This window comes from Melozone crissalis, unplaced genomic scaffold (assembly GCF_028551555.1).
Source record: "Melozone crissalis strain CALT ecotype California unplaced genomic scaffold, PUWL_Pcris_2 ptg000063l_1, whole genome shotgun sequence".
Classification (NCBI taxonomy): Eukaryota; Metazoa; Chordata; class Aves; order Passeriformes; family Passerellidae; genus Melozone; species Melozone crissalis.
In genome coordinates this window covers 12,611,426-12,637,258 of record NW_026535841.1, presented here as the reverse complement: position 1 = coordinate 12,637,258, position 25,833 = coordinate 12,611,426, and the positions used below count along the sequence as shown (strand labels likewise).

The 25,833-nt window shown below is 42.4% G+C and overlaps 1 protein-coding gene across 3 annotated transcripts in view; it reads right to left on the bottom strand.

The window, feature by feature from the left end:
- The window catches only part of KDM2B (lysine demethylase 2B), a 104,598-nt gene that overhangs the window by 74,851 nt on the left and 3,914 nt on the right, over positions 1–25,833 (bottom strand). For all 3 annotated transcript variants that reach the window (XM_054289065.1, XM_054289066.1, XM_054289067.1), the window contains exons 3-6: positions 25,196–25,274; positions 21,446–21,492; positions 5,182–5,360; positions 3,280–3,386 (exon numbers count right to left, since the gene is read on the bottom strand). In XM_054289065.1, coding sequence (XP_054145040.1) covers positions 3,280–3,386; positions 5,182–5,360; positions 21,446–21,492; positions 25,196–25,274 — 412 coding nt within the window. The remainder of the gene's footprint in view (positions 1–3,279; positions 3,387–5,181; positions 5,361–21,445; positions 21,493–25,195; positions 25,275–25,833) is intronic.

The following is a 25,833-nucleotide window of genomic DNA, read 5'->3' as shown; positions in this document are numbered from 1 at the left end:
TCATTATAGAGACCTTTTACAGCAGTACTTAGATATTTAAAGTAATAGAAAGAATTTTGAAGGTAAAAAGGATGTTGCAGTGACCAAAGCCTTCATTTTCATTTGTTCCACAGCACAAATATTACCAAGTTCTTAGAAATTCCTGGTACTGTTTCATGTCCTGAACTGTAGCTTTTCACTGCCACTGCATTGCAAATAATCTTGCAAGGCTACAAACACAAAACCCAATAAAGAGGATAATAATTTTAGCAGGGCTCTCTCTTTTGATAAATGAAAAATCAAATTAGTACTTTTTGTTGTTGTTGTTGACTCAGCTGTATCCAGATTGCTTCAGTTCTGGATGAATTTAAACAGAAAAACAAATCTCAGCTTGTTTTGAGCTACCTGAAAATGGTGTTGGTGATATAACAGGCTGCTTCCTCTAAAAGCTGATGTTAAAACATCAGTGCCTTTTTCTGCTGGCTCTTGGTTACACAGCATCTCCCCACTCTCATCCAGGATCCCATGTCTGCAGGAACTTTTCTCAGGAACTGCACCCTGAGACGTGAAAGAGGGGACATAAACTATTGCCCCACTTAATTCAGTCCTCTAAGGCTCCTGAGGTAAGCAGCCATTTACCTACAGGCAGAAACATAACTTTATTACCCAGAATTTTGGAAGAAGTGAATGGTGCCGGTCCAGGCGCGGGGCAGGGCGCTCTGGTACCCGAGGCAGCAGATGGAGCGTTCTCTAACTTCACTCCCAGCACGGAACTCGACGTGCAGGAGCCAAGACAGACATTTGTGTCTGGTAATGCCATCTGTGTCTGCGAAACTGCGGCGCTCTCGCTGGAGTGCTTTTTGTTTGTAGGGAACACGTTAATGGTGGGGATGGCATACTGCAAACTCTCAGCATTATGGGAATGCTCAGAACGAGAAAGGAATGAATCGATCCCATTTCTGAGCAGCAGTCATTAATAAAGCATATGAATATAGATGATTCACAGAACAGAATGGGCAGTGTGAAGCAAGTGACTCCACAACTGAACATGATTTCCTTCATAAGGGCTCAGACCCTCTGGTTTCTCACAGCAGTAGCTGGGACCAGTATCTCTACAGGAAAGGGTCAAGTTGAATTCCCAAAGATGGAGAAAGCCAATCTCTTGAGGAGTTCATCTTTAAACCAGACACACTCATGGAAGAGCAATCTCTTTGAGAGTCACTGAGTGCACAGAAACCACTTCTACCTCAGGATAGCCCTCCCTGAACTGCAGACAGTCAAAGTTCAGAAGGTAATTTTTAGGAGTGGCATCATTTTACGCTCACATCATTCTTACACTCCTGCCAGGGCATCAATGCCAGCACTCAACAGCAGACAGGTTACTGAGAGCCACAGATCTTCATCCTGATCTGGTACAGCTTCTCTTGTGCTCACAGACTGTCACTGTTTGTTACTGGTTTTGTCTTTGTGGCTTCTTGAGACTGATGAGGAGTTTGTGCCAGGAGTGCTGTAAATCATCCTTCTCTAGTCTTTCTGTGAGATGACACTCAGTAGCAACATCCTCATCTCTCCAGCTGCATCACCCTCGCCTTTAACACTCATGCCTGGTAACTCCTTTTCCCAACATCAAACCCTATTGTCACATTTCAAGCGTTCACAGCCTTTCAGTGTTTAGCTTCCCTGTACCTATCACATCTACCAGTTTATCAAGCTGTCAACCTCCACCTTCCCTTTGCCAGTGACAGCAACCTCCACGGCATCAGGCATCTCCTGCCTTCCCACCAGGCCACACTCCACAAATGGGAAGAACTCCATCTCAAAATCTGTTGATTTGGTACGTCTCTAAAATCCCTTTGAAACCTACCATCTGGCATTTCATGATGCAAGTAGGGAACTGCAAGCATATACTCTGCTTTTTCTGCTAAATTCTGTTAGTCATGTTGCTACCTTATCCTTCAAACCATCTCTGCCTTGCTCTGTTTACTTGCTACATCTTTTTCAGCATCTGGAGTGTGCCTGCTCTAGGAGAGGAATCGTTTCCTTTGCTTCTTACCTTGAACCATCCATGAGTCCTTAGGCCCTGAATCATGATTCAGTTTCTTAGCTCTGGCAAATTATAAATAATGTTATTTAGCTGAGTAACCACTTGAGAAGCAAGTGCTGCTCTGCTGCTGGTTTATTGTGTGACCTCAGGCAAGTCACTTAGGACATTTCCAAATGCATGGAGACTCCAATCCACACCCAGTTACCCTAATGAGCAGTTTGATCTTTTCAAAATGTAGGAACATCTTTAACTTCCACTGAAATCAGTGGTGCTGAGCATAATCCCCAATGCCTGTCACAGAGTCTCTTCTTTTATGTAGACCTTTACCTTCCAAAATGTTTATTTTTACAGAACAAGAGTAAATGCTGCATATCACTTCCTGCCTGCACACTGCTTTGTATCTGTTAGTACCAATCTATTTTACAGTTTGGAAGGAGTTCTGAGTGATTTGCAGAACACCAGAGGTCGGTTCAACAGCAGAGCCTGGGATGCTGCCAGCATTCAGGCTGGCCAATAAAACAGAAACAGCAGTGAAGGGCTTCCAGGATTACCTGGTGTTCATCAGCCATACAGGTCATTACATCATTAGAGAAACCCCTATCTCAGCTGTAAGCATTCCCATGAAACTTGCAGTGCACATTTTGAGGCCCCCAAATAGTTCCTTTTTCCCATCACCACATAAAAAGTTTCAAGGAAGACATTAAAGCAGAAGAAAAAGCCAGGTGAGCCTATGCTTGCCCAAAACCTAGAGCTGAGATAGAACCAGGACAAACTGCTCTGATGTTCAGTCTCAAACCTGCCCTGAGCAGGTCCTGAACCAAGGATCAGTCCAATCTTTGACCTTGCTCTTGAACAAGTGAATGGAAAGGCAAACTGGCAGGAAGGGCCATGACAGAGTTTCTAGGAAGTCACATGCACCCATTAAAAATGGACTTCAAGCTCATTTCACAAAACATTTCTCAGCTAATAATGCCTGTCATTAGCAGTTTAGAACCTGGGCAGGATCTGAGCCAGCCTCCAGCAGGACTCCGGCCTATACTGTGTGACATATCCGTGTGACATATCCGTGTGATGTGAGTTCCTTGGGCAGCCCTTTCAGAGAATTTACTACTTAAGGTCAGTTTGCCATTTTCAAAAAGAGTTGCTCAAAACTGAAAAATAAAAATGCACTTTTCAAAGAGGCTTAATTAAAGAGTGTATTCAGCACAGTTAAAATTATTTAAGGCAGTCAAGAGCAGAACTTTTTAAAGACTTACTTTTTCACTTTGGGGTATTTCATCTCTGAAATTGCATTGGTAGCATCCGTCTGTCTCTCCTTCAAGTGCTGTGGCCACATATTATCCACCCAGTCGACTAAGTCCACCTGAAAGGCCCCAAAATCAACTGTTAGCCCCTGAACACATGGTAGGACATATTCTTGTTGGCTGAAACTCCTCCAGTGACAGCAGCAGATGCTCACAGACAGGGAGAACCTTGCTGTTCAGCAAAAGTCCTGTGCACTCAACTTGTTAAGGTGCAGCATTTCACCACCACAATTCAACCCCTTAAAGCACAGGGGGAGGAGAGTTTTACAGTCAGTTTACCTGAGTGCAAATTCTGTCTCATGTGAGCCCCTTCTCTTGTACTGTCTGTGGCATTTTTGTAGCCAACAGCCTAGAAATTGCATTAATGAACATTAAAATGCAAACATAAAAGGGATTATATGATTATTATATGATTATATTATCTTCAATTTCAAGGAGGAAATAGGACTAATTCCATCAATATCACAACTGTATGTGAAAACAAAACTTGCTTACTGCCCTGATTCTGAAATAATTTCCACATTCTGATATTGCAACCCAGAGTTTACACAGTAGGGAACCTAAATCAGGTATTTCTGCCTTATTCTGGACTCAAAACTCTGCAGGATTCAAGGGAATATCTTATACAAATATATGGGAGCTGACTTTGGGTACTGGACTTCCACAACACCCTCTCCTCTACTCCCATGGGAATGCAAATCTCTCTTTCAGTGAGATCTAAATATTTCTGGTTTTACAAACAACTGTGCACTCAGTTATTTAAAACAGCTATGAAATAACCATTTACACGTGATAACAGATACCTAACTGCATATTTCATTTCTAAGCACCCAGGAAATTTGCACAGATGTTTTAAAAGCTCCTGAGCACAATGTGTTTGGGAAAACCGGGATCAACTGAACACAAGAAATTCCCCGGAGCACCTTCAAATTGCCCTCTAAGTGTCTGAATGACAGCAAAAATCTGAATGAACTTCTAAATAAGTGTTTAATATTCAAATTTGTGATCTGTTTGTAAAAGAACAAAGGAGTCTAGTTAAGAATTATTTCTACAAATCAGCAATTAGAGCTGCCATCTATCTGTGACCTGTTCAGGCAGAAGCGTGGTGTTTCTATTGTCCTGGGTAAGAGATGTCCCCAGCAGAAAAAACTGCTGCTGTAACTAGAGAAGGACTTAGAAATCAGGTAAGAAGTGTCTGAAAACAAAAAACATCACAGAGCTGTAGTTTTACCCCCAGCTACATGCTAGCACAGCACACATGGCTACATTTCAGAGATGAATGAAATCATCTTTACTGAGAAGGTCACAGTTTCATGCCAGTGACTCTATCGGGAATAAAATCACAAGAGCCCTCTACCTTTAAAAAGTCTGTACAAATCTACCCCCTTCTACTACTGCTAATTCTGACATAGCAGTGATTATGCTGATTTAATTATGTAAACATTTCTACATTTAACAATTGTGTTCCCAACTTTTTTTGCTTTGGAACCCCCTGAACATTTTTTTGGGGTAAAAGGAGTGTTCATATACAGTAAGTCCAAGCTTCCTGAAAGTTTAAGCTTCTTTAGAGGAGGAAAATTACGAGATAGTATTTAATTTTGGATGAAGTTTCCCCTAAATACCTTGAGAGGAACTGTGTATCAGTGCAAATTGCATGATTAACAGCTCATCAGGTACCTAATTCCTGTAAATTAAGTTCCACTGTCAAGGAGACCAGCTTTCTACTGGGCTAAAAATGAGATCCTGCCACTAAACAAGCAGGAGTTCCGGGCACCTCCCATCACCTTGTTCAAACTCCCTGATTTATTTCTGGGAAGAAGCTGCAATAAAGCCCAGCACCAGGGGCTCCCTTACCACGTTGGGGCGCTTGACGATGTTCTCCAGCTTGGTGTGGCTGAACTCCAGGCTGATGACGTTGTAGAGCTTCTCCCGCTGGGCCTCTGGGGTCTCGTAGTACCGCACAAACTGAGACATGCTCATCTCCACCCCCCTCTGCGTGTTCACATCCATCACATCCACGATCCGGCGGCTCCCTGCAACACAGCAGCACCTCAGAACATCTGCCATGCCTTATTTATGTACATATGAAAACATGTATGTATGTTATTTAATATATATATATATATATATATCAGTTCTCAGTGACTGCAGGGAAACTGCAGGAAAAGAGGATGAGACCAGTACCAGCCTTTCCATGGCTCCTAAGAAGCTCAAACAATGAGAAAGGAACTAACTTGGAACTAGACTTTTTGCCCAATGTGACACTGAACAGGTCACCTGGTTCTTCACAGAGATGGAGAGACCAGTTTCCTCCTTTATGTGAATTGATGTGAGCAGAAGTACATCAAAAACTATGAAGAAGTAATACAATATGGTAGCAGGGGGCAGGCAAGACAAATTACTCTCCAAATCATACTGCAATTTTCTAAACATCCATATGTCTCTCAAGATGCTTTTACTCATGTACAAAAACTATCCACAAAGAGCAAAAACTGCCTTGCATCACTGGATAGTGTAAACTGCTGAACATTCCCAGTTCCAGTGGATGAAAGCACTAAATGCCACAGAGGAGTGAGCCCCCACTTTGGATCTCTCAACAAAAACCACAAGCCTTACTTTCAGCTCCTCGAGTGGCAGACATACAAGTCTCATTAGCACCAGAATGTTGAGCAGCAGTTTTAGTCGAGCCTTCAGCTTTACACAGATTAATCCACAATCTTCTCTTCGGCCAACTGGAAGGTTTCACCTCTCCCAGCAATTTCATCATCCTAATTAGCAGTTCATTTGTGTGTGAGTGAACAGGAGCCCATGAGAGACATGCCTCATTTCCAGGAGAGGATTCCAGCAAACAAACTCGCAATGCTTCCAAAAAATCTCTCCAAAACAATTTTCACCGCCAAAGAAATAACTCAAAATAAATTGCATTAATACAAAATGTAGGGCTGCGATGCACCATCAGAGGGAATTATTAATAATTACAGCACCTGGTCTATCATGTGTTTGGGAGCAGTATTTCAGCAAGAGTAATAGCTTGGATTGCTGCTCTCCATTACAAACATCCTTAGCCCCTGATAGCAGTGACAGTGACAGATGTGATAATGACTCTGCAAAGGAACTCAAGACCATAAAGCTTTGAAATCAAAAAGAAAAATTTATATAGTGTAAATCTGGAATAGTCCCACCAGCCTGTCAGTCAAACTCCTTCCAAGGCCAAGGAACAGGAGCCCACCCTCGGACCGGGCTTGGGACTGTCGGAAGTGTTGCCACCTTGAGGCAGGATGTGGAGAGTTTAGTTAAGTGTGAAAAAGCACAAGAGTCCTTAAATGTTTGAAATAACATATAAAAAATCTAGTTATGGGTTGGAGGATTTTGTTGTGGTTTTTTGGGTTTTTTTTTGTTTGGGTTTTTGGTTTTTTTTTGTTTTTTTTTTTTTTTTTTAACTAGGGGAATGGTCTTTTTTTAATTCCTCAAGTTAGCAGCTTGGGATGGAGTCCTGTTAAACTGGCCCTAATGAAAGCCATCCTGATCTCTGCTTCCAGGGCAGGGATCAAAGCAATGGCTGCAGCCCAGAGGGGCAGAGGACACAGATACTCAAAGATTGCATTTAAAGGGCTGTGTGGCTGAGCCCGGGTTCTGCCATATTTTAGTCTAGGTCTGATCTCAGCTTTGCTGGAAGCAACCTCATAGAGCCTCTCAATTATCCTTTCCAAAAGAAAAATCAGCAGTTACCTGATGAATTAAGAGTATGAGGAGCAGTTCAATAGCAGGTTTGTTAAATGAACACGATTATCAATTACAGGCAGAAGAGCTTAAGATTTGAATTGATAATCTCTTGACTTCCAAATTAAAGAGTAATTTGAGGGGATGTTTTTCTCTTAAGCCACAGTACTGTCAAACAAGCCTATACATAATGATTCTTGGAGTAGTGCTCACAGAATTTGAGATGTATAATTACAGGTTCACATCCTGGTGTTCACTGCCCACTGCACAGCAGCTCTGGCTCACTGCCAGCTTTATCTCTTCTGTCTTGAAAAAATTCAACTCTTTCTTCTATCTCCTGTTCCTAGTACAAGGTGAAAAAATATCATCTAGGAGAGTCAAGAGCAAGGGAAAGAAGCACACAGAGGCCTAAGAAGTGATGGCAGGCTGAGAGATCTCAGGTCAGGCTGGATTTCTGAGCAGCTCCACACACATTTCACCACAATCCATTTATGTTAACCAATTCCTAGGCATCCCCTTATCACACTCACTGTGTTCTCAAAGAAGAGACCCCCCTCAAGCAAGCCTGGGGCAGCCCAGCAGGTCCCAGCAGTGACCCTGGCAGCCTCTCACCCTCTTTCCCCTGTCCCTCACTCCAGCTCATCACCCCTGACGTGGATTAACAAACCCCTGGAGCCTGGCACAGTCTCTCCCTCCTGACAGGGGAAGCTTCAGGGCACTGTGCACCACTTCAGCCTTGACTCCCCTGGGTGCTTTCCCAGTGGAGCTCTGCACTGGGCAGTGTGGGATGAGCAGGCACCGCTTCCTCTCTGGCAGCAGATGTGACTCACAGGCAGAGTGGTGGTGCTGGGGGATTTACAGCCTAGAGAAACATCTTCCTCTCCTGCTGCTTGCTCATGGAGCACAAGTGAATCCCCAAAGGATGACAGAGACAGTAACTAAGAAACAAGCTAGTGCCATCTCTGACAAGAGGAACAGACAACAGCAAGAAGGAGACAGAAGAATCAATTGCAGGGATGTTAGTTGAAAAAAAAAATCCATCAGTATGAGCTACAGGAGAACTATGCTTTGCTTAAAACCTTTAAAACACATCAAGTTACTCAATCTAGCTCATGTATTAGTAAAATCCCCATTAGAATTAAGGTGACAATAGCATATATAATATCAGTTACCTTTATTTAGAGGCCTAATGACCAAGACACTGTAAAGATTCTCATAGATTGAATTGTACAGCATTTCTATATGCTGTAATATAATATTTTTTTCACATAGAAATGAACTTTTGGAGGAAAAACAACTTGTGTAGGGTCCCTGCCTCCCACTGCCCACCCTGGACAAGCTGGTTTGGCACAGGGAGTGGGTCTTCTGGGTTTCTTGGTAAAACAAGAGCAGCAGGGAAGCAAACCTTGTCCCCTTGTCAGAGAGAGAACTGCCCTCCAGGAATGAAGGCTACACAGGCATCTTCCCTGCACCAGCAAATGATTTCCCAAATCCCAGCTCACCAAGCCCACCCCAGACACTTGTGGGATGATGGAATGATGGGCTCCAGCTCTGAAGTCGTTCAGCAAAGCTTTTGTTGATCTCCCCTGCAGAGTCTGCACCCACACTTCTCTTCACGTATAAAATATTTTAACAATTTTCCAGAGAGAGAACAGGGAATGGGAAATTCTGGGACTGTAATCATATCCTCTGTTGTCCAACAACTGCCATTTTTTATTTCTAACAAGTGAAGCACTGCCTTCCCCTGCCTGAGCTTCAGGTTATCCAAGCTGCCAGACTCCAGCCTTCAGCATGGCCCATCCTTTTCCATGATGTGATTTTAACATGGATATTTGGAGCAGTGGAAGCAATGCAAACATGAACCACACAGCAGAGTATGAGAAATGCACAGGAGGTGTGAATCAGAGCTGCAAACGACACCAGAGTTTTCTAGGCTGTGGTCTCTTCTCCAGCACAGCACCAGCAGGAAAAGGTGCAACTCCCCCACAGCAGAGGAAAGAGGAAATGTCCTTTCTGTAAGAATGATTATCAAGCCTGTCCATTAAGAGGATAAAGATACCTTGGGGAATTATTTTAACCCTCTGTGGCTGAATTGAGATCTGTGCTGAAGCTACAATACAGCGTTGACAACCAGAAACCAACCTCCAACGCCGAGGGACCAGCCCGCTGCTCCTGCCTAATCTTTGTGCTTCTTATGAGGAAAAAATCCTTGGTTTGTAAAGCAGCATTTTTGGCAGAGCCTCAGGAAATCTGCCAGCCTCGCTAGCGGGTTAATTGTACCTAAAGACTGAGGCTTTGACTTGCATCCCAGTTAATCCCCCCGGAGCTCCCCGAGCTTGGAGCACGTATTCTCCTGCTGCCCACGGGAGACCATTATGATATCCCAGCTAACGGGGAGGGATGTGAACCCGAGCAGAAACTCCTTACTCAAGTGGAGCTGTTCCCGACATCCCCTGCATTTCACAGCCAGGGTAGGAGCAAATTAAAGGCGCGTCCCGATCCCATCGCTCTCAGTGCCACCAGAGGGCACAGAAGAACAAAGGGAAGCGAGCCCGGCCATGGCTCACAGCGCTCCCCACAGCTCCTCGCCCAGCGCCTTCCCCAGCGCCGCCGGGCCCAGGAACCGCAGGGCACCATCCCCTGTGCCCTGTGCTGCCATGGGGCATCATCCCCTGTGCCCTGTGCTGCCATGGGGCATCATCCCCTGTGCTGCAATGGAGGCATCCCCTGTGCCCTGTGCTGCAATGGGGGCATCTTCTGTGCTGCAATGGGGGCATCATCCCCTGTGCCCTGTGCTGCCATGGGGCATCATCCCCTGTGCTGCAATGGGGGCATCATCCCCTGTGCCCTGTGCTGCCATGGGGCATCCTCTGTGCTGCAATAGGGCATCACCCCCTGTGCCCTGTGCTGCCATGGGGCATCCCCTGTGCCATGTGCTGCCATGGGGCATCATCCCCTGTGCTGCAATGGAGGCATCCCCTGTGCCCTGTGCTGCAATGGGGGCATCTTCTGTGCTGCAATGGGGGCATCATCCCCTGTGCCCTGTGCTGCCATGGGGCATCCTCTGTGCTGCAATAGGGCATCACCCCCTGTGCCCTGTGCTGCCATGGGGCATCATCCCCTGTGCCCTGTGCCCTGTGCTGCCATGGGGCATCACCCCCTGTGCTGCAATGGAGGCATCCCCTGTGCCCTGTGCTGCCATAGGGGCATCCCCTGTGCCCTGTGCCCTGTGCTGCAATGGCGGCACCCCCTGTGCCAAGCTTCAGACAGTGAAAAGCTCTTAGAAAAAATTCCTTATACAATGAAGCATTTTACTTTTTAATATAATTAATATATATATTTGTATAATTATATATTAATATAATATATAACATATTAATATATATTTATATAATAAATAGCAATATATATTATATAATATATATTATATAATATATATAATATATAATATATAATATATAATATATAATATATAATATATAATATATATAATATAATATGTAATATATAATATATTTTATATATATATATATATAATTCCTTACACAAAGGGGCATTTTAATTTTTATATAATTCTTTATATCCCAATGCATTAACCTGTAGTATAAGCATACTCCAGGTGGCTGAAAACACAGAGCACACAAATAACAAATATAGAAAGAAAAATAATACAAGGTCCAAGAAAAAATGGGATGGGATATAACTTTGGTGAAAATCTTATGGTTTGTTTATCTTATCAAATTTCTTTTAAGATTAAAAATAATTTTAATTCTTTAAATGATTTAAATGAATAATTGCCTAAAATGTCTCAACATAAAGTATATCTAACAGTAACAATATAGAAAAATGTTATAAAAATTATAACCTTTCAGCCCTCTGAAGCCTCATCATCAGCCCATAATGAGGAAAACTTGATTTCCCTCCTATTTTGCAGTTGGGAGATGGAAGAAGACCTTCCACTACACTCACATTACCCATCAACATGCACTGGGCCAGCAATCCTGCAGCTCCCCTCTGGTTTGGGGGGTATCTGAAGGTGTCAAAGGGTTGCAACACTCCCACATGTCTTGCACCCACACTTATGAGAACATCTGAAGAAATAGATAACTATGATTACATCAAACCTCCAAACATGCTGGTATTAATATATATTTTTAGGTAAAGGCACGACACTTGAAGGTAGTTTTGAACTAAGGTATATTATTGCAGTAAAGCGTTAACAACTACCATAAAATATTTAGAATTTTGGGGGGGATCACTCCAAAATAAGACAGCTCATTTCTAGTCTGGATGAGCTAAAGCTGAGGATGCTTATTGCAGAAACACAGTGTGACTGTGGGGAGTTACTCTAAAACAGCTGCTCTGCTTGGTTTTTCCACATGGACAATTCGTCTTTAAATCCACCTGCACACAGAGGCTGTGAGATGCCCGACCACACCAACACATCGCTTCAATTTCACTTTCATGTCCTGACATCATGGAAATACATTCTCTTGGAGATTATATTTTTGTTGTAATGTTCATTCAAAGCAGATTTATTGCTGTTTATATCTGGACATGAACATGACTGTTTTTAGCAAAACTGTCCCAGTTTAACTAAGATTTTTTAAAGAGTTTGCCTGTGTTAGGCAAAGGACAAACTTAAAGAGAGCTCAAACAGGAAGTTCAGCTCTAAAAATAGAACTGGTTCTTCTTCCAAAATGGCAAGTCAGCGGACATGCTAAACATAGGCAAGTGAGTGTTATAATATTTCATTTTTACTTCTAGGAGGGAAAAAAAGGCATAATGAGACAGCATCAAATGCCTTCTTTTTATTTATTTTATTACACAGAAAGCCTAATCCATGGCTCAAAGTTCACTCACCTGACACTTCTGGTGCACAGAGCCTCAGTGGAAACTAATGACAGAGGTGGAAGGCTCCTTCCATTACAGCTTGGCCCAGCACTGGGTAGTGCTGAGAGCTAAACAAGCACCAAAATAATGTAAAAATAATAAATGTATATAAATTCCTCCACCTTTCTGCAAGGGAGAAAGACAGTGTGAGTTTTCTGCTGGTTCAACTTCCTGAACCACCTCACTAAGAGAAGGAGGAAAGGCTGTGCCAGCACACAGGAGGGGGTGGGAGAGCAATGCCAGAAGTGAGGAGAGAAGGAAGAGAATGAGCAGGACGCCAATTTAGAGTTGCTTAATTGGTATGGCAAAAAAAGCAAATTGTTGGCTGCAATAGGGAGCACAAGGAGCAGAGACCCCTCCCCTGGTCACATAACAGGCAGCAGCAGCAAAGCCAGAGCCAGTTTAGATGACAGAGGATGGTCTGGCACCAGAGCTGGTCTTGGTATTAGAGGGAGAAGTTTCTATTTCCAGTCTATCAGGAACACTGGGTAAGTTTTAACCTCTGTCTGCCCTAGGTCCTGGTTTCACGATACAAACTGTTCACCAATACTCAAGAAACTGATGAGGCTTAAATAATTTTTTTTAAGCGGGGTCAGCTCCCTGCTTCTTCCCAGCACAGTTCCACAAACATCAGGGGAAGGATGTGCAGCCAGGACTGGGGGAAATCCCACAGTGACACCAACCACAGCCCAGCTCCCTCCTGCTATTACTGACTGCAGCTTTTCTTCTTAAACAATGAGCTGTTTAAGAGGCACAAAACCAGCGAGTGCTAAATGAAGCAACATCCTCTGAAAGTCTGCAATACAACACTTTAATAGACAGAGATTTCCATTTTATTTATGCACTTCACCTTAACACTGGTGGATGCCAAAGTCCCAAAGGGTTCCTTCAGAGCTGCTACAAACCACTTCAATTTTCAACAAATTAGAGCCCTCAGACTGTAGGAAAATCACTAATGGAACCTTCACTTGAAAAAAATCCATTCAGAAGCTTTGCTCTCTAGTTACTAATTTTAATTCTGCCCAGGAGAGAACACAGAGCAGCTCCACAACTTTGCAATTCTCCCCAGCCCTGGCTGAGGTGGAGGAGGTCAGAAATCACACGGGACTGCTGGTGTCCCACAGAGGAGGGAGAGATTCCATGGGAAACAAAAACCCCACCTGCCAAATCCTCCTGGCCCTGCTCACAGCAAAGTGTGCTGCTCTCTCTGTCACTATTGCCTCATGGCTGGAAAGATATCCTAACAACACTTGCTGGAGTCTGGAAGGATTTACCTGGACTTCCTCAAAAACTTCTATGGAATTAGGAGGTAAAACAAGTTCTGTACAGCACAGCAGCCTCCTCAAGGAAAGAGGGATACAGAGAAAGCAGGAGAGGTCGCTCAAGAGAAAAGAAAGAAAAAAGCACAAAGACAAAAGGATGAGCCAATAAACCTCCAGTGCTGTACTTTGGGAAGAGAAACCTGCTTGACAGAATTGGAATCAATAATTTCAATTAAATAGCACACTATATTTTATTTTATTTTAGTCTTATTGTCCATATGTTTCCTCTTTGCAGTACTTAAATTTAAAAATAAATGCAGCAGCTAGGAGACTCTCCAGTTCATACCAACAGTACTTCTAAACTCTTTGTTGACAGACCATTGGTTTGCCTCCATCTGAGCTTACAGACACTGGGAAATTATCATTTTCAGTGGAAATATTTATTTGCTGATTTCAGGCCTGACTTAGCATATTTCCCAGTTTAGAGCATGAAGAATGTTGACAGGCCAACAGCATGACTCTGAGCAATTTAGAACTTGACTTTAAAAACAGAGCATTTTAAAAAATAGTGCAAGTTTTTAAAACAAGCTTTGGTCACAAAACAACATGACAGAGGAAACAATTTATTTTTATGGACTGGATGTCAAACACATGTTTCTGAATAACATCTGAGACAAATCAGTGGGGCCCTGATGAAAGTTGCTTTGTGATTCTCCATTTTTCCCTTTGGAAAGTTTGTAGGCAGGTACATAACCCAGCTCCCTGACAACACAGGCTTTGGGCTGGTAGCCTCAGATCAATGGGCATAGCAGTGACATGTAATTATTTTACAGTCACTTGTGAGGAACAGCCAAGTTCAGCCTCCTCCTGCAGGGAGCCATCCTTATCTCCTGCTTCAAGGTGCTCTTGGATCCCCTGCTCCTCTCAGCTGTCTCTTGTGGATCTGAGTCCCTTGATGAACTCAGGGTTCAGGGGCTGAGGTATCCCAGTTGGAATTCTCACAGCCTGAGGAACGCGTCCACAAGTTGGTATAAAACTACACAGACTTTGGCCTTCCAAACTGTGGATGTTTCTTTAACTCAGTTTTCTTAATATTCCAACAGTCCCACTCACATGAAAAGCAAAAAAAGCAGAACCCAGAGAGCAGGCCAGGCACAGATCACCCAGTGAGGCACAAAAACCCCATGAGAAATAAGAGGAGGAATCTTACAGTGATGGAAATATTTCATCCAAGTACCTCCCCTCCCATGAGATCAGTGATGCCTCCTCTCCCCTAGAAGAGCCTGGCCCAGTGTGTTTTGAAAAATGCATTATTTGGGTCCCAGGAGCAGAGCACAGACCTTGTTCCTCCTTGTGCCTCCACACAGGACTGCTGGAGACAGAGCAGCTCCTGACTCCTGACTCAGCTCTCTGCTCTCCCAGTTGCCATTCCCATTGACAGCACAAATCCCCACACCAGGGGAGAGCCATACATCTTAATCAAGACTGAGATGCAAGTCTGGGGGCAGACTTTTGCACTTCCTTTGAGCAGGCAGTTTAATTTTGGGAAGTGCTCCTTACAACAGAGCCCCTCTAATGAGTCTCCCTCCTCACTCCTCTGGGTCTCCAATTTCACAACTTCCTTGAAACAAATGGAGCGTTGCTCTATAGAAAAAGCAACACTGAGTCCCTATTCAGCAGAAATGATGGAAAGTTTTCTGAGCTGCAGTGTGTGGCTGCTTTGTCCTTCTTTTGTATCTACAAGGCTAATTTTCTTTCACAGGATGGAGAACTGTACATTGATTAAGACAAAATTTCCCCTACTTGCCTGCAGACCACACTACGAGCCTCTCGACTGGCTTTGTAGTTGGATGTGAATTCAAGCATGATACAATTTTCAGAACAGATCAATTTGAGAGGAGCAGCAAACACGCAGGAGGAATGAACCAAAAAATCACTAGGAAGCAGCTACTCAGGGACACTTCTGTGATTTGCTTTCAGCTTTTTTGAGTAGCTGCTAACAAAAAGCTGAAGCTTTGCACAGCCAGCTGGGGGACCATTGTGCAGACACAGCACAAGAAATGTATGCTAATGAAAAAGGAGTGTTTTACACCTCTCTGCCCTCCCTCCTGCCTTTACCCACCTGACCTGCAGCCACCACCACCAGCACCACAATTTTCTCTTCCATGGAAACACTGCTTATGATTCTTGATTCAGTACTGAATGAAATTTACACATGTTTGTGTGTACACATCCATAAACGTGTGTACAGTTTTTAATAGGTATATAAAACATTTTATAGAGCCAGAATAACTATTACCTACAATGTTTATATCTCTTTCTATTCCTTTTTCAATATCACCTGCTTCCAGAAGCATGGGTTAGGGGGCTCTTGTCTCTCTGTGAAGTACCTGGCATGCATATTCCCATTTTAACTGGAATTCCTGGGGACCACAGCAGTGTGTGTATTTAAGAGAACAAAAATGGCTGGATGAAAGATGCAGAACCTCACATAGCTTATGGCTGTTTGGTACATTTGATGGGCAGCAATCCTTTCTGTCCCAACTGAATTTAAATTATTTACATCAGCCTGCTGACATTAACTACTCAGGGAACTGGTTCCTCCCCACCACAGTCCCTGCACAAAGAGGCCACAGCTTCCTACATTCACTACATCATTTACAGTTTACAGGAAAACTAGAAACTGAGACTCCCCAAATTCTGATTCGAGCAGATCATCTCACTTTTCTGCCTGGTTCCCACCTGGGAAAACAAGGCCACACTTTTTACTGTGCACTACAACACTGCAGAATTTCAGCTCCTCCTAGAATGAGGAAAATGCTGCAATACCAAACTTCACAAACCTTACTTAGGGCTCTCCTCTGTGGGGAAAAAAAAAAAAATCTAAACAGCAAGGAAATACTCCTTTGCAGGTCTGATTTCACCCAGTGATGTTAATGAAAGCTCAGATCCTCACTTCAGTGCAGTGTGATGCACTTAGTGAATAAACCATGAGCAGATGTGGAACAGCACACAGCATCTCCTCCAGAGATTGTCAGCAGGATGAGGGAAGGCTGACCTGCCTAGCAGTGCCAAGCCCCCCCTACTTATAGGACCTTTCCCTTGAAAATATCAGGGACTTAATGATGTAACTTATTCTATTATCTTGCTCCACGGACACCATGATTATAAACTCATAGCTGAGGCACAGACCTTCACACATATTTCTTTAAACAGTCAATTTGCAACTGAAATTTTTGGCTCAGCTCCTGTTCTTTTGGTGTTTCTAATGAGAAGGCAAATCCCAGCAATAACCAAGTATTTCTTCAGCTACTCCCACCAAAGAAAGCAACAGGATATGTAGAACCTTGGTTTTCCTTTCACCCTTTGTCTTGAGATCAAAGGCTGCTGCCAGGTCTTTAGGGATTTGACAGAACCATAGGAATCAAATATTGAAATGATCTATTAGGTCACATCTTGTGCATCATCTCCTTGGGCAGATGAAGATTGGCCTTTGCAACAGTTACTGGAGCTTGCTTATAATTTCTCTTCACTGCAATACCAATGCACAAATTGTATCACAATTAAAAGCTTTGCTGCTTTCAACTTTGCTTGGATTCTTTATTCACCAAAGTCTTTCAGTGCAGTTTGTGAGCACAGCAACCAAATATTTCCTACAGTTATGAGCATCAGGGCCCAGTCCAGTCTACAGCATCACATTTTAATAGCAAATTGCCTGACTCATGACACATCCTCTGCTGCTCCTACACATTTTTTTTTAATTCTATAAATAAACCCATAGTGAGTTAGTTAAATAAAATCAATCAGTGAGTTGATGTCAGTTGTTAGACCACCCCATGAATAGTCTAAGTCCTGTACTTGCACTGTTCCCACTGACACAATGCCTGGCTGGGCACGGTGAATTCCATGGGACAATGCTGCTGATCCTACAGAAGTGACCGCTGTGGTCACAACTTTAACCTCTTCAGCCCAGAGATCACAATAACCCCAAGTCTCTTTTCTTTCTTACAATCCTCAGCATGTTTGAAGTCTCCCCTTTTGCCACCTGCTGGGATTGCAAGCTCCACTTTGGGGGTGCACAGCAAATACCTACCCTGGCACACACACAAAGCTGCACCAGCCCAGAGAGGGAAGAGCTGGTGCACATCACAGAGCCAGCACCACTTCCATTCATTTTGGGTTTTATTTATTTTACTTAGATGTGAGTGTAAAAGCTGGGATTCCGTAGTCTTAGACTGTGTGCCTGTGGCAAGCAAAGTGAAAATAGGTCAGCTAAAAATTAGAAATAAATGCAAATACATCCAGAGTGGCCACTGCTGTTTAGAGAGAGACACTGTGCTCGTGCAGGGCCTGCACCCCTACCCACAGAGCTCCTGGGCAGACTGGGACAACCCAGGCAGTGCAGGGTCACAGGGGGAGGCACTGCAGGTGCCACAGAAAAGCAGACACTCCTCTAAATTCAACCCATGGTGACCCAAGAAAACCTCTAACAAAGCCCCAATAAAAAGAAGCAATCAGAGCAAGAGCTCAGAGTGCTGGGCTGAGGCACACATCCATGAGCCTTCCTCTCTCTCTCTCCCTTACATGGTTCACAGCTTCCAAAAGTGTTCAGGCCTGCCAGCTTCAGGTTGTGTGACGTCCATGAAGGACAATATAAAGACAAAATTCAAACAAATGACAACATGGAATGCTTTGGTTTTGTGACATCAAAGACTGAAACAATGACTGCATTCAGTCCTTGAATTCAGGAGTGGCAGAGGCTGGAGAGGGCCCACAGTGAGCAGGGAGCCCTGGCTTTCAGCAGCTCGCTGAGCAAGGCAGTCACCTTGCTCCTTGCTCAGCCCCAGACAAGCAATTCCCCTTTTCTGCAGAGTACTTGGCATAAAACTCTCACACAGATACTTGTGGGCAGAGCTGACAGTCTGGGAAAATTCACTTTTGCTGTTCTGCCCATCTGTGACAGGCACCCCTGCAGAAATGACACCAAAGTTTTTGTGCAGATGTGGCAGATGTTTAAGGACACTCTAAGAGGGCCAATGACCCTCAATCAAATTTTAAATCAGCTTATGAAGAGATGACAGTGACATTCTGCCCTTCAGAATTAGCAATCAAATCTACCTTATGCAATGAAATTACAAAGCTTAAAAGTTATTAAATTACAAGAGAGCTTTACATCTTTCAAGAGTTGTCTCAAGTTCCTGAGCAGGCCAGGAATTCCTTTCCACTTCTCCATTTGTATTCTTGGCTCACAGCCATTTCACAGATGAGACATTTCCAACTGCTGAAATTAATCCATCAGCTCAGGTTTTCCAGAGCATCCAGGAGATGGTTTGGATGGAGGTGGGAGTCTGGCTCTGGAAAGGAAAGCTGCTGCAGGGCAGAGTTTCACACACACATTGCACATGGTGCACAGTCAGGCACTCGTGTCACAAACAGGAGGTCATGAACATCACCAAACTGAATTACAGCTGCTTGCTGCATTTTTTAAGCCAGGAAAACAGAAAAATCCTTCAAGCAATGTCAGTATTTCTTTGGAAGTCTGACAAAAGACTAAAAAAGAGACACCTAAGCTCAAGTATACAAAAACAGCAACCAACCCATCCTTTTTTTATTCTCATTATTACTGCCACAGAGCAGAGTTTTCAATAGGAAATTTAAAGCTTGATGTTATTTCCCTGTGACTTTTAGGTTCTCCTCTGTGAAGATGGTACAACAGTCACATTAGAAATAGAAAGTAAGATTTAGAAAGTAAGATTTCAGCAGAGTTTGGGACCAAAGGTTCATTAACTTCCCATGGAATTTATGTGCTCTGGGAAAAGCCAGCACCGTGTCCTTAAAGGGTTCTGTAACAAATGTGTTTCCCCTGATTCAAAGAAGAAAAGAGAAGAAATGAAGGTTTAAAAAGCACCAGCAAACTATGATGATGAGCATTTAAAAAGCCAACAACATTTTCCAGACTGTGTTCTCTCTCTATTACTCCCACACACAGTCAGATGCAGAGTTATGATCATTCCACTTCACATTCACCAACATCCTTCCCTCCCCAGGTTCAGCAAAGGATTGAATCAGTTCTCAAAATACCACACATTGGAAATGCAAACCTGGAGGTTCAGGAAGATCTGAGGGATCTGCCATGACATCTCAACATCTCCAGTGACAGGAGATTTAACAAAACAAGACTTTTATGTCCTTTATTTGAACGTTAGGCAGTGAGTGTAACACATGTAACATAAAACTATAAAAAATATCAGCAATGATATGCTATAGGAAGATGCTCACTAGTGTTTCCAGAAATAATGAGTAGATAATTTTAAAATCTGGCATGGAGACAGGAATTCCCCCATGTGCTCTCAGTGTCAATGTGGCTGTTCCACCCAGCACAAACTCCACAGCGAGAAAAACTATTTGCCACAAGATCTCTGATTTTTCAGGTACAACTCACAGATATTTTAGAACTTTTGATTCAAAGTTTCCACCTGTGATGCCAAAAGTCATCAGCTGTATTACAAAAAGGGCAGGTGACAATGTTCTGGACCACATTTTGGGCTCAGCACAATGACTCCAAAGGGAGTTTGTCCAAACATGATGTTAAAAGCATCCATGATGTGAAATTTGGCCAAGAGCAGGTCCAGGGATTGCTGATCCAGCTGTGAGCAGGCACGCTCTTACATTAAACTTAATGTCAAAGTTAATTACAAATGTTATTTCTGCTCTATTGTTTCATAAATGCAATTTTATTTATAAATATCCTCTCGCTTTGCTGGCCATGTACACAGGAATCTCCACCCCCTAACACTTCAAAGGACATCAATCTTGAGGAAATGCAACTCCCACACTCTGACTGTTACACAGGAAAAACACTGTTGTTATGCAACACTACACTGTTCCAAAACACCTCAACGTCAGACCCTCAGCTCCAGCCTCAGAGACAGAAATTGAAATTTATCAGCCATGGAACAAGTTCAGAAAACTGCAACAGGGTCCAGATAATTACAGGGTTTATACAATTATACAAAGCTCCTCCCCAGCAAAAAGGCTTTTTTCTGTACCTGCAAATGTGCACGTGCAGGTATTTAGGAAATCCATAAAATTTAGGAGTTTTTTTTGTAATTTAATGCAGATTGACCATCAAACAACACTTCCTACCCTACTTCCCAAACATTTTCTGCCAGATATTTGAGGCTTTTTTCCTGAGTTTATAGATGGTCATAAATTAAGCAACATTGCTGAGTTGTTTGTGAAGGAAGGTTATCAGAGATAACCCCTCTCTCACTGATAACCCCAAGCGAGCAGAAATGAGGCACAAGTTCCTCTCCTTTGTTTTCCTTACCTACATCTTTTCCAGACTTGATATTCTTATTGACAATAAAACTCAAAGAGTAATTTTTAAAAACGCTTGTCTTTCAGAATGCAGCATTTGACCTAATTTTAAAGATAAACTGCTGCCACAGGACAGGTAAATAAACTGAGTTAATTCTAACTAGCAGGAATGCAGTTAAAAATCTCCAAGAAGAACTGCAGCCAACACATCCAACATCCAGCCTGCTCCACAGTGACAACTTCATGGAGTGCAGGATCACTATTCAGTAACAATTTCAGATAGCAATAAATAACACACCCATCTTCAGTAAAAACAGATTTCAAAGAAACATACAGTATAATCTCCTAGTCAAGATGTAGCTTTTCTTAGAGTTAAAAAACATTAATTTTGCAAAGATTGCTAGGAAACATTTGATGATAGTCACCAGTTCTCTGGTTTGTGTCTCATCAAAAGCCAGGCAGTTTGCAAGGCTTTGTGCTCAGCCTCTCTTTACAACCTTCCCTCAAAGCACCACCCTGGCCTGACTCTGATAAATACTAAGGGGAGAACACAGGCAAAAGGTGATACAGCTCCAGTCACACCTTTACAAACAGATGCTCTACTACAGATTTAAAAATTAAAAATAGGAACTCAATCAAAAGAGCTGCTGCTTTCCAGGATCACAAAAGTGTTTGCAGGACACCTGTTAAGAGCAAAAGCATTCCCTCCCTTCCAAAGGCCAATTATCCAGCATGAGATCTGAGTCCGGTCAGCACAACTACTAATTAGGGTTCTCCCAGGCTTTTTAATTTACAAATTGCTTCTCCATGCCTTCTCCCAGATTCTGAGAGTTATCACAAATGTCTACAAACACAACTGGACAAGTATTTAAAAGCAATTCTGTTCTGTATAGAGTTAATCCAGTGCATTCAAAATAACTCACCCACTAATAGCTTCACATCTCGAACGGTGAAATCCGGGTCAGGCATTCTGTAATTAGCAAAGAAAGCAAAGTTAAATACTGTCAAGATAAGCATGGCTACACTCTCGTTACCATAATAAAGGAGAAATAAATGTATGGTGCTCTTTGTCCATAGTGCAGGAGGTGGAATCAAGCAAGGCCCCTCTCAAGTGTGGACAGTGCAAGTTTTAATGACACACATGACATCTTTGCATTGGCAAGTGTACAACAGTTTTTCTACTCACAATCAAAGAGAAGAGGTGCCTTTTTGAGCACTTTTTATCAGCATCAGAGTGGGAGAGAAGGGAAAGGGGTTGGGAGTGATTTCAATAAAATCCTAAATGTTTATAGCTTGTTAAGCAACTCATGGTGCCTCATGTCTGTTCCCCAAGGTGAGCATTATCACACTTGCCAAACTGAGGCACAGAGCAGTAAAACAACCTGCTCAAAGCCACATCATCACAGGATGGAATCATGGCTTGGAAATAAAATATATATTCTTTTTTTTTTTTTTTTTTAAATAAAGCCCCTTTGCTTTAATGACTGTTCCAAACCTCCTTGTCTGGCAGAAGACATCCCGGCTGTATTTGGTGGGTTGGGAAATTGTTCAATTCAATTTGGGCTAATTCAGAGCTAAATTGAATGGCAGCATAATTGGTTCAGGGATGTTGATGCATTTACAGGATCACTTCTAACACAGGCAATGTTTTAGGGCATAATGTAATTAGAGAGTAGCCTGGTCCAGAAGTGAGTTCTACATGTCAGGGAGAGAGTAAAATTCTGCAGCATAGGAACTGGATGGAAACAGAAAACAAAAACAGTGCTGAGGTTTTAAGGGTGATTGACTTCATTTTACTGACAATATTTCACACTTCACATCGCACAAAAGCTGACTAAGGAATTGTAATGAAAAACAGCCCAGTGGGACGTGCCAGCTCAGTGCTCTGCCCCACGTTGAAGATAAACAATTTTATTCTGGACTTTTGACATTATTTAGTTGAAAATTAGAATAATCCAGCCCATGGGCAAACATACAGAACAATAATTTTTACTATTAGGAAAACACTGAAAGGTAAAGTTTAAAACTGCATTTACTGGCACACACATATCTTGAGAACTACTTGCCAAATTCTCTTTGTCCACTTTCTTTTACCCTTATCACCTTCTCTGGTGGGATGCAGAGGCTGGACAGTATCTTTTGTTAGTTCTCTGCCAACCCTCACATCTTTGCATTTGGCTGTGACGGCCTCACAGCTTTGGAATTCACTCCCTCTCTGGAATGAAACAGCCTGAATCTACTGACCTTCAGGGTTCATTCAGAGCTCATCTTTTCTTTCCAAGCACTAGAAAGTCAGAAATAGGGGAAAAGAGACAGGAACCATTTGTGGGCAACAAGAACATGCCAGGCTTGTCTGCAAATGACACAGCTTGCTTGTGTTTGGTGTCAGAAATGTCCAATAATTAGATAGGCAATCTTTTTCATATTTATATAAATCAAAATAAAAATCAACTGCCACACTCCCTCTTACACAATTAGGGCTGGTTTGCTACAAAACTATGATAGCAAAAATCCCCAAACCAACTGTTTTCTTGAATGTCACCAGTCATTTGGTTTTCTGTTTATAAATCCAGAACAGCAGCAATGCAAGAACTGTGCAGAAATGTTTTTCCCTTGATGTTATGCAATTTTTAGACAAATGCATCTTGTGTAAAACCACCATGAATGCTTCCAAAGATTTCAAATATCATAAAAGGTGGTGAGGAATAGTACAGCAGGGTGACTTAACAGCAAAATGTGACTGACTACATTGGAGATGTTCAGCAGCCTGTAATAAACAAATTGTGTTGGTTTCCTCAGAGAAGAGAAATGCAAACGCCTCAGTCTGCACTGGGTGCATTTTTGCAAATGTTTAAAGATTTGCTAGAGAACCTATTCAAATCCTAATGAGGATGAGCTCTGGCCAGCACAGGTATCTGATTAACTACAAAACAATGCGAGATGACTGCTGCTAGATAAGAGATAACACCTCAGCAAAGAGCATTCTCTTCCTGAGTTACAATCTTGGAAACCGCCCTCCAAGAAAAACAGCTTCTCCTCTGCTGAGAGATCACAGCGGGGCTTTCCTGCTTTCAGACCTGCAAGTAGCCATTCATGATGGTCACAAGTACAGAGGGAAGCAATTTGCAGAGTTTCATTGTAAGGATTTTTCCTCATTCCTCTCATTCCTTGCCATTTCAGAGCACCTCCAAGCACAGTAACCAAACTGTTCAGCTCTGTACCCCTGCCAGGCACAGACATGCAGGCTGATTGCTCAGCACAAGCACAAGTGGAAGCTTGCATCAGCAGATATTCAAAACATTAAAAGTCAAAAAATCATCTTATGTCATGTATGTTGTGGACCATTGTATCTCAAAAGTCACCCTACAGATCTGGATCACCCAATCCACCACATGATGATGTTCACAGCCTCCTGTGATTGAAGCCCAGGAAAGTTTGTGTCTGCAGGATGAGCTCTCATTTCCACACTCCTTCACTCTGGAGCTGAACTGGTACTGTTGGCACAGCAGTGGGAACTGAAACATCTTCCCAGTTTTCTTCTTGAACTGAGGGGAATTTCATGTGAACTTCCCCAACCCCAGGAGGAGGATCTGGGTGCTGGGAAGGTGCTGCTCTGCCTCCCAAACACTCCCCAGCCTCACTGAACAGTTCATGGCTTCTTCAGGAAGAAATTCTTGAAGCTTTTACCACTTGTCCCTTAGAAGCAGCAGTTTAAAACCAATGCATACAGAGAGAGCCTACTGAGCACTTCTTGTTCAGAGTTCAACATGTAAAACAATTTCACTACATCACCAGAAGCACCACAGCAGCTCCTGTTTGCTGTCATAGTAAAAGCACACATGGTTGTCAAATACCCCAAACTCTGCTTGTCTCTTTCTCTCTTTAAATTATACTGGGGTGCCTTGATTCCTTTTAATTAACAATTGGGACTCCTTGGTCCCCTAAACTGGGAGGTGTTCCACAGCTGGAAACTAAAGTGAAACTGAGCAAAGTAATGATGCTTTCAAAAAATTATTTCTCTTTCTTTCAGCAATAGTCAGTTACATGATCCTAATTTCCAAAAGTATCAAAAAACATTAATCTAAACTATGGATTAAATACTGATAATGCTTTTAATACTTCTCTTTTAGACACTGTCCCTGTCACAAACAAAGTTGCAGGATTCTCTTATTAAAATACCAAATCCTTTATACTGGATATTAACAAAATGCCACCTCAAAAAGGCTCCAGTGATCTCATATTTAACTAGACATTATTAAATATTTACAAAGCTGTAACATTCTGAAGAGACATAATTATAATGGAAAACGACAGTATTCATAGAATCCCACCTGCAATGAATGAAAGAATTGAGAAGTCAAAAACTGAAGGGAGTTTGTTCTGTCATTACAGCATAGATTGGCTGCAAAAACCTTTGGATTTCATTCCTAACTTTCACTGCTGACATATTTTTGACTGTGTAGTACCATGCTGTATGCACTTAACTTTTATAGACTTCATTATCTGCTTGTTTATAAGTGGAAAATAATCATTCCTCCTCTCAAGGGTGCTGACAGTCTTACTAATTGCAATCAATTTTGAGATCATCAAAAGAAATATCAGATACAAGTAAAAAGCATAATGGTTATTTTATAAAAGCATTTATTAATCACCAAAAGTTGGTTGTAACTTACTTAATTCCCAGTCCATCCTTATTTCTGAAGATGAGGGGAACTCTGAGAGCTTCTCTTTGCACATACTCAAAAGTGAAATCTGTGGAAACGAGTAAGAACAACATCCAAAAGCAATTACAATGGTGTTGGCACCTCACAGTTACATTTTCTCAGACTCTCCCCATTTCCCTTTTCTCACCAAAGAACTCCCTATCACCTAAAGAGAAATAGAAAGAGAATGCATATTTTAGATCCAAACCGGAAACCCAGTGACAGACAATGCTGTCCCAGCTGCTCCCTATTTTTCCTGTTCACTGATGCACATAAAATAGAAGCCAGTCAGTTTGTCAATTAAGGTCTGTGTTGAAACACCCAGGCTGTAATGAAATACCAAATTAACAGTTAAAAGATAATCCTGACCAAATACTGCAAATCAGTCAGGTATTTTTGGGGCAAATGTGTAGTTTAAAATGTATGTGTGAGTTTAGATTTTCTAAGTTACACATTTCTACTTAGATAAATACATGTTTCCTTGTGAGCATTATCTGGTTCTACCAGAGAGCTCTCATTCCATGAACACATAATTCTTTTTATGTGGGGGTTACTCTTGGTTTCAACAGAACTTTTCTTTTAATTAATCAGCAATGTAACTCCAGGAG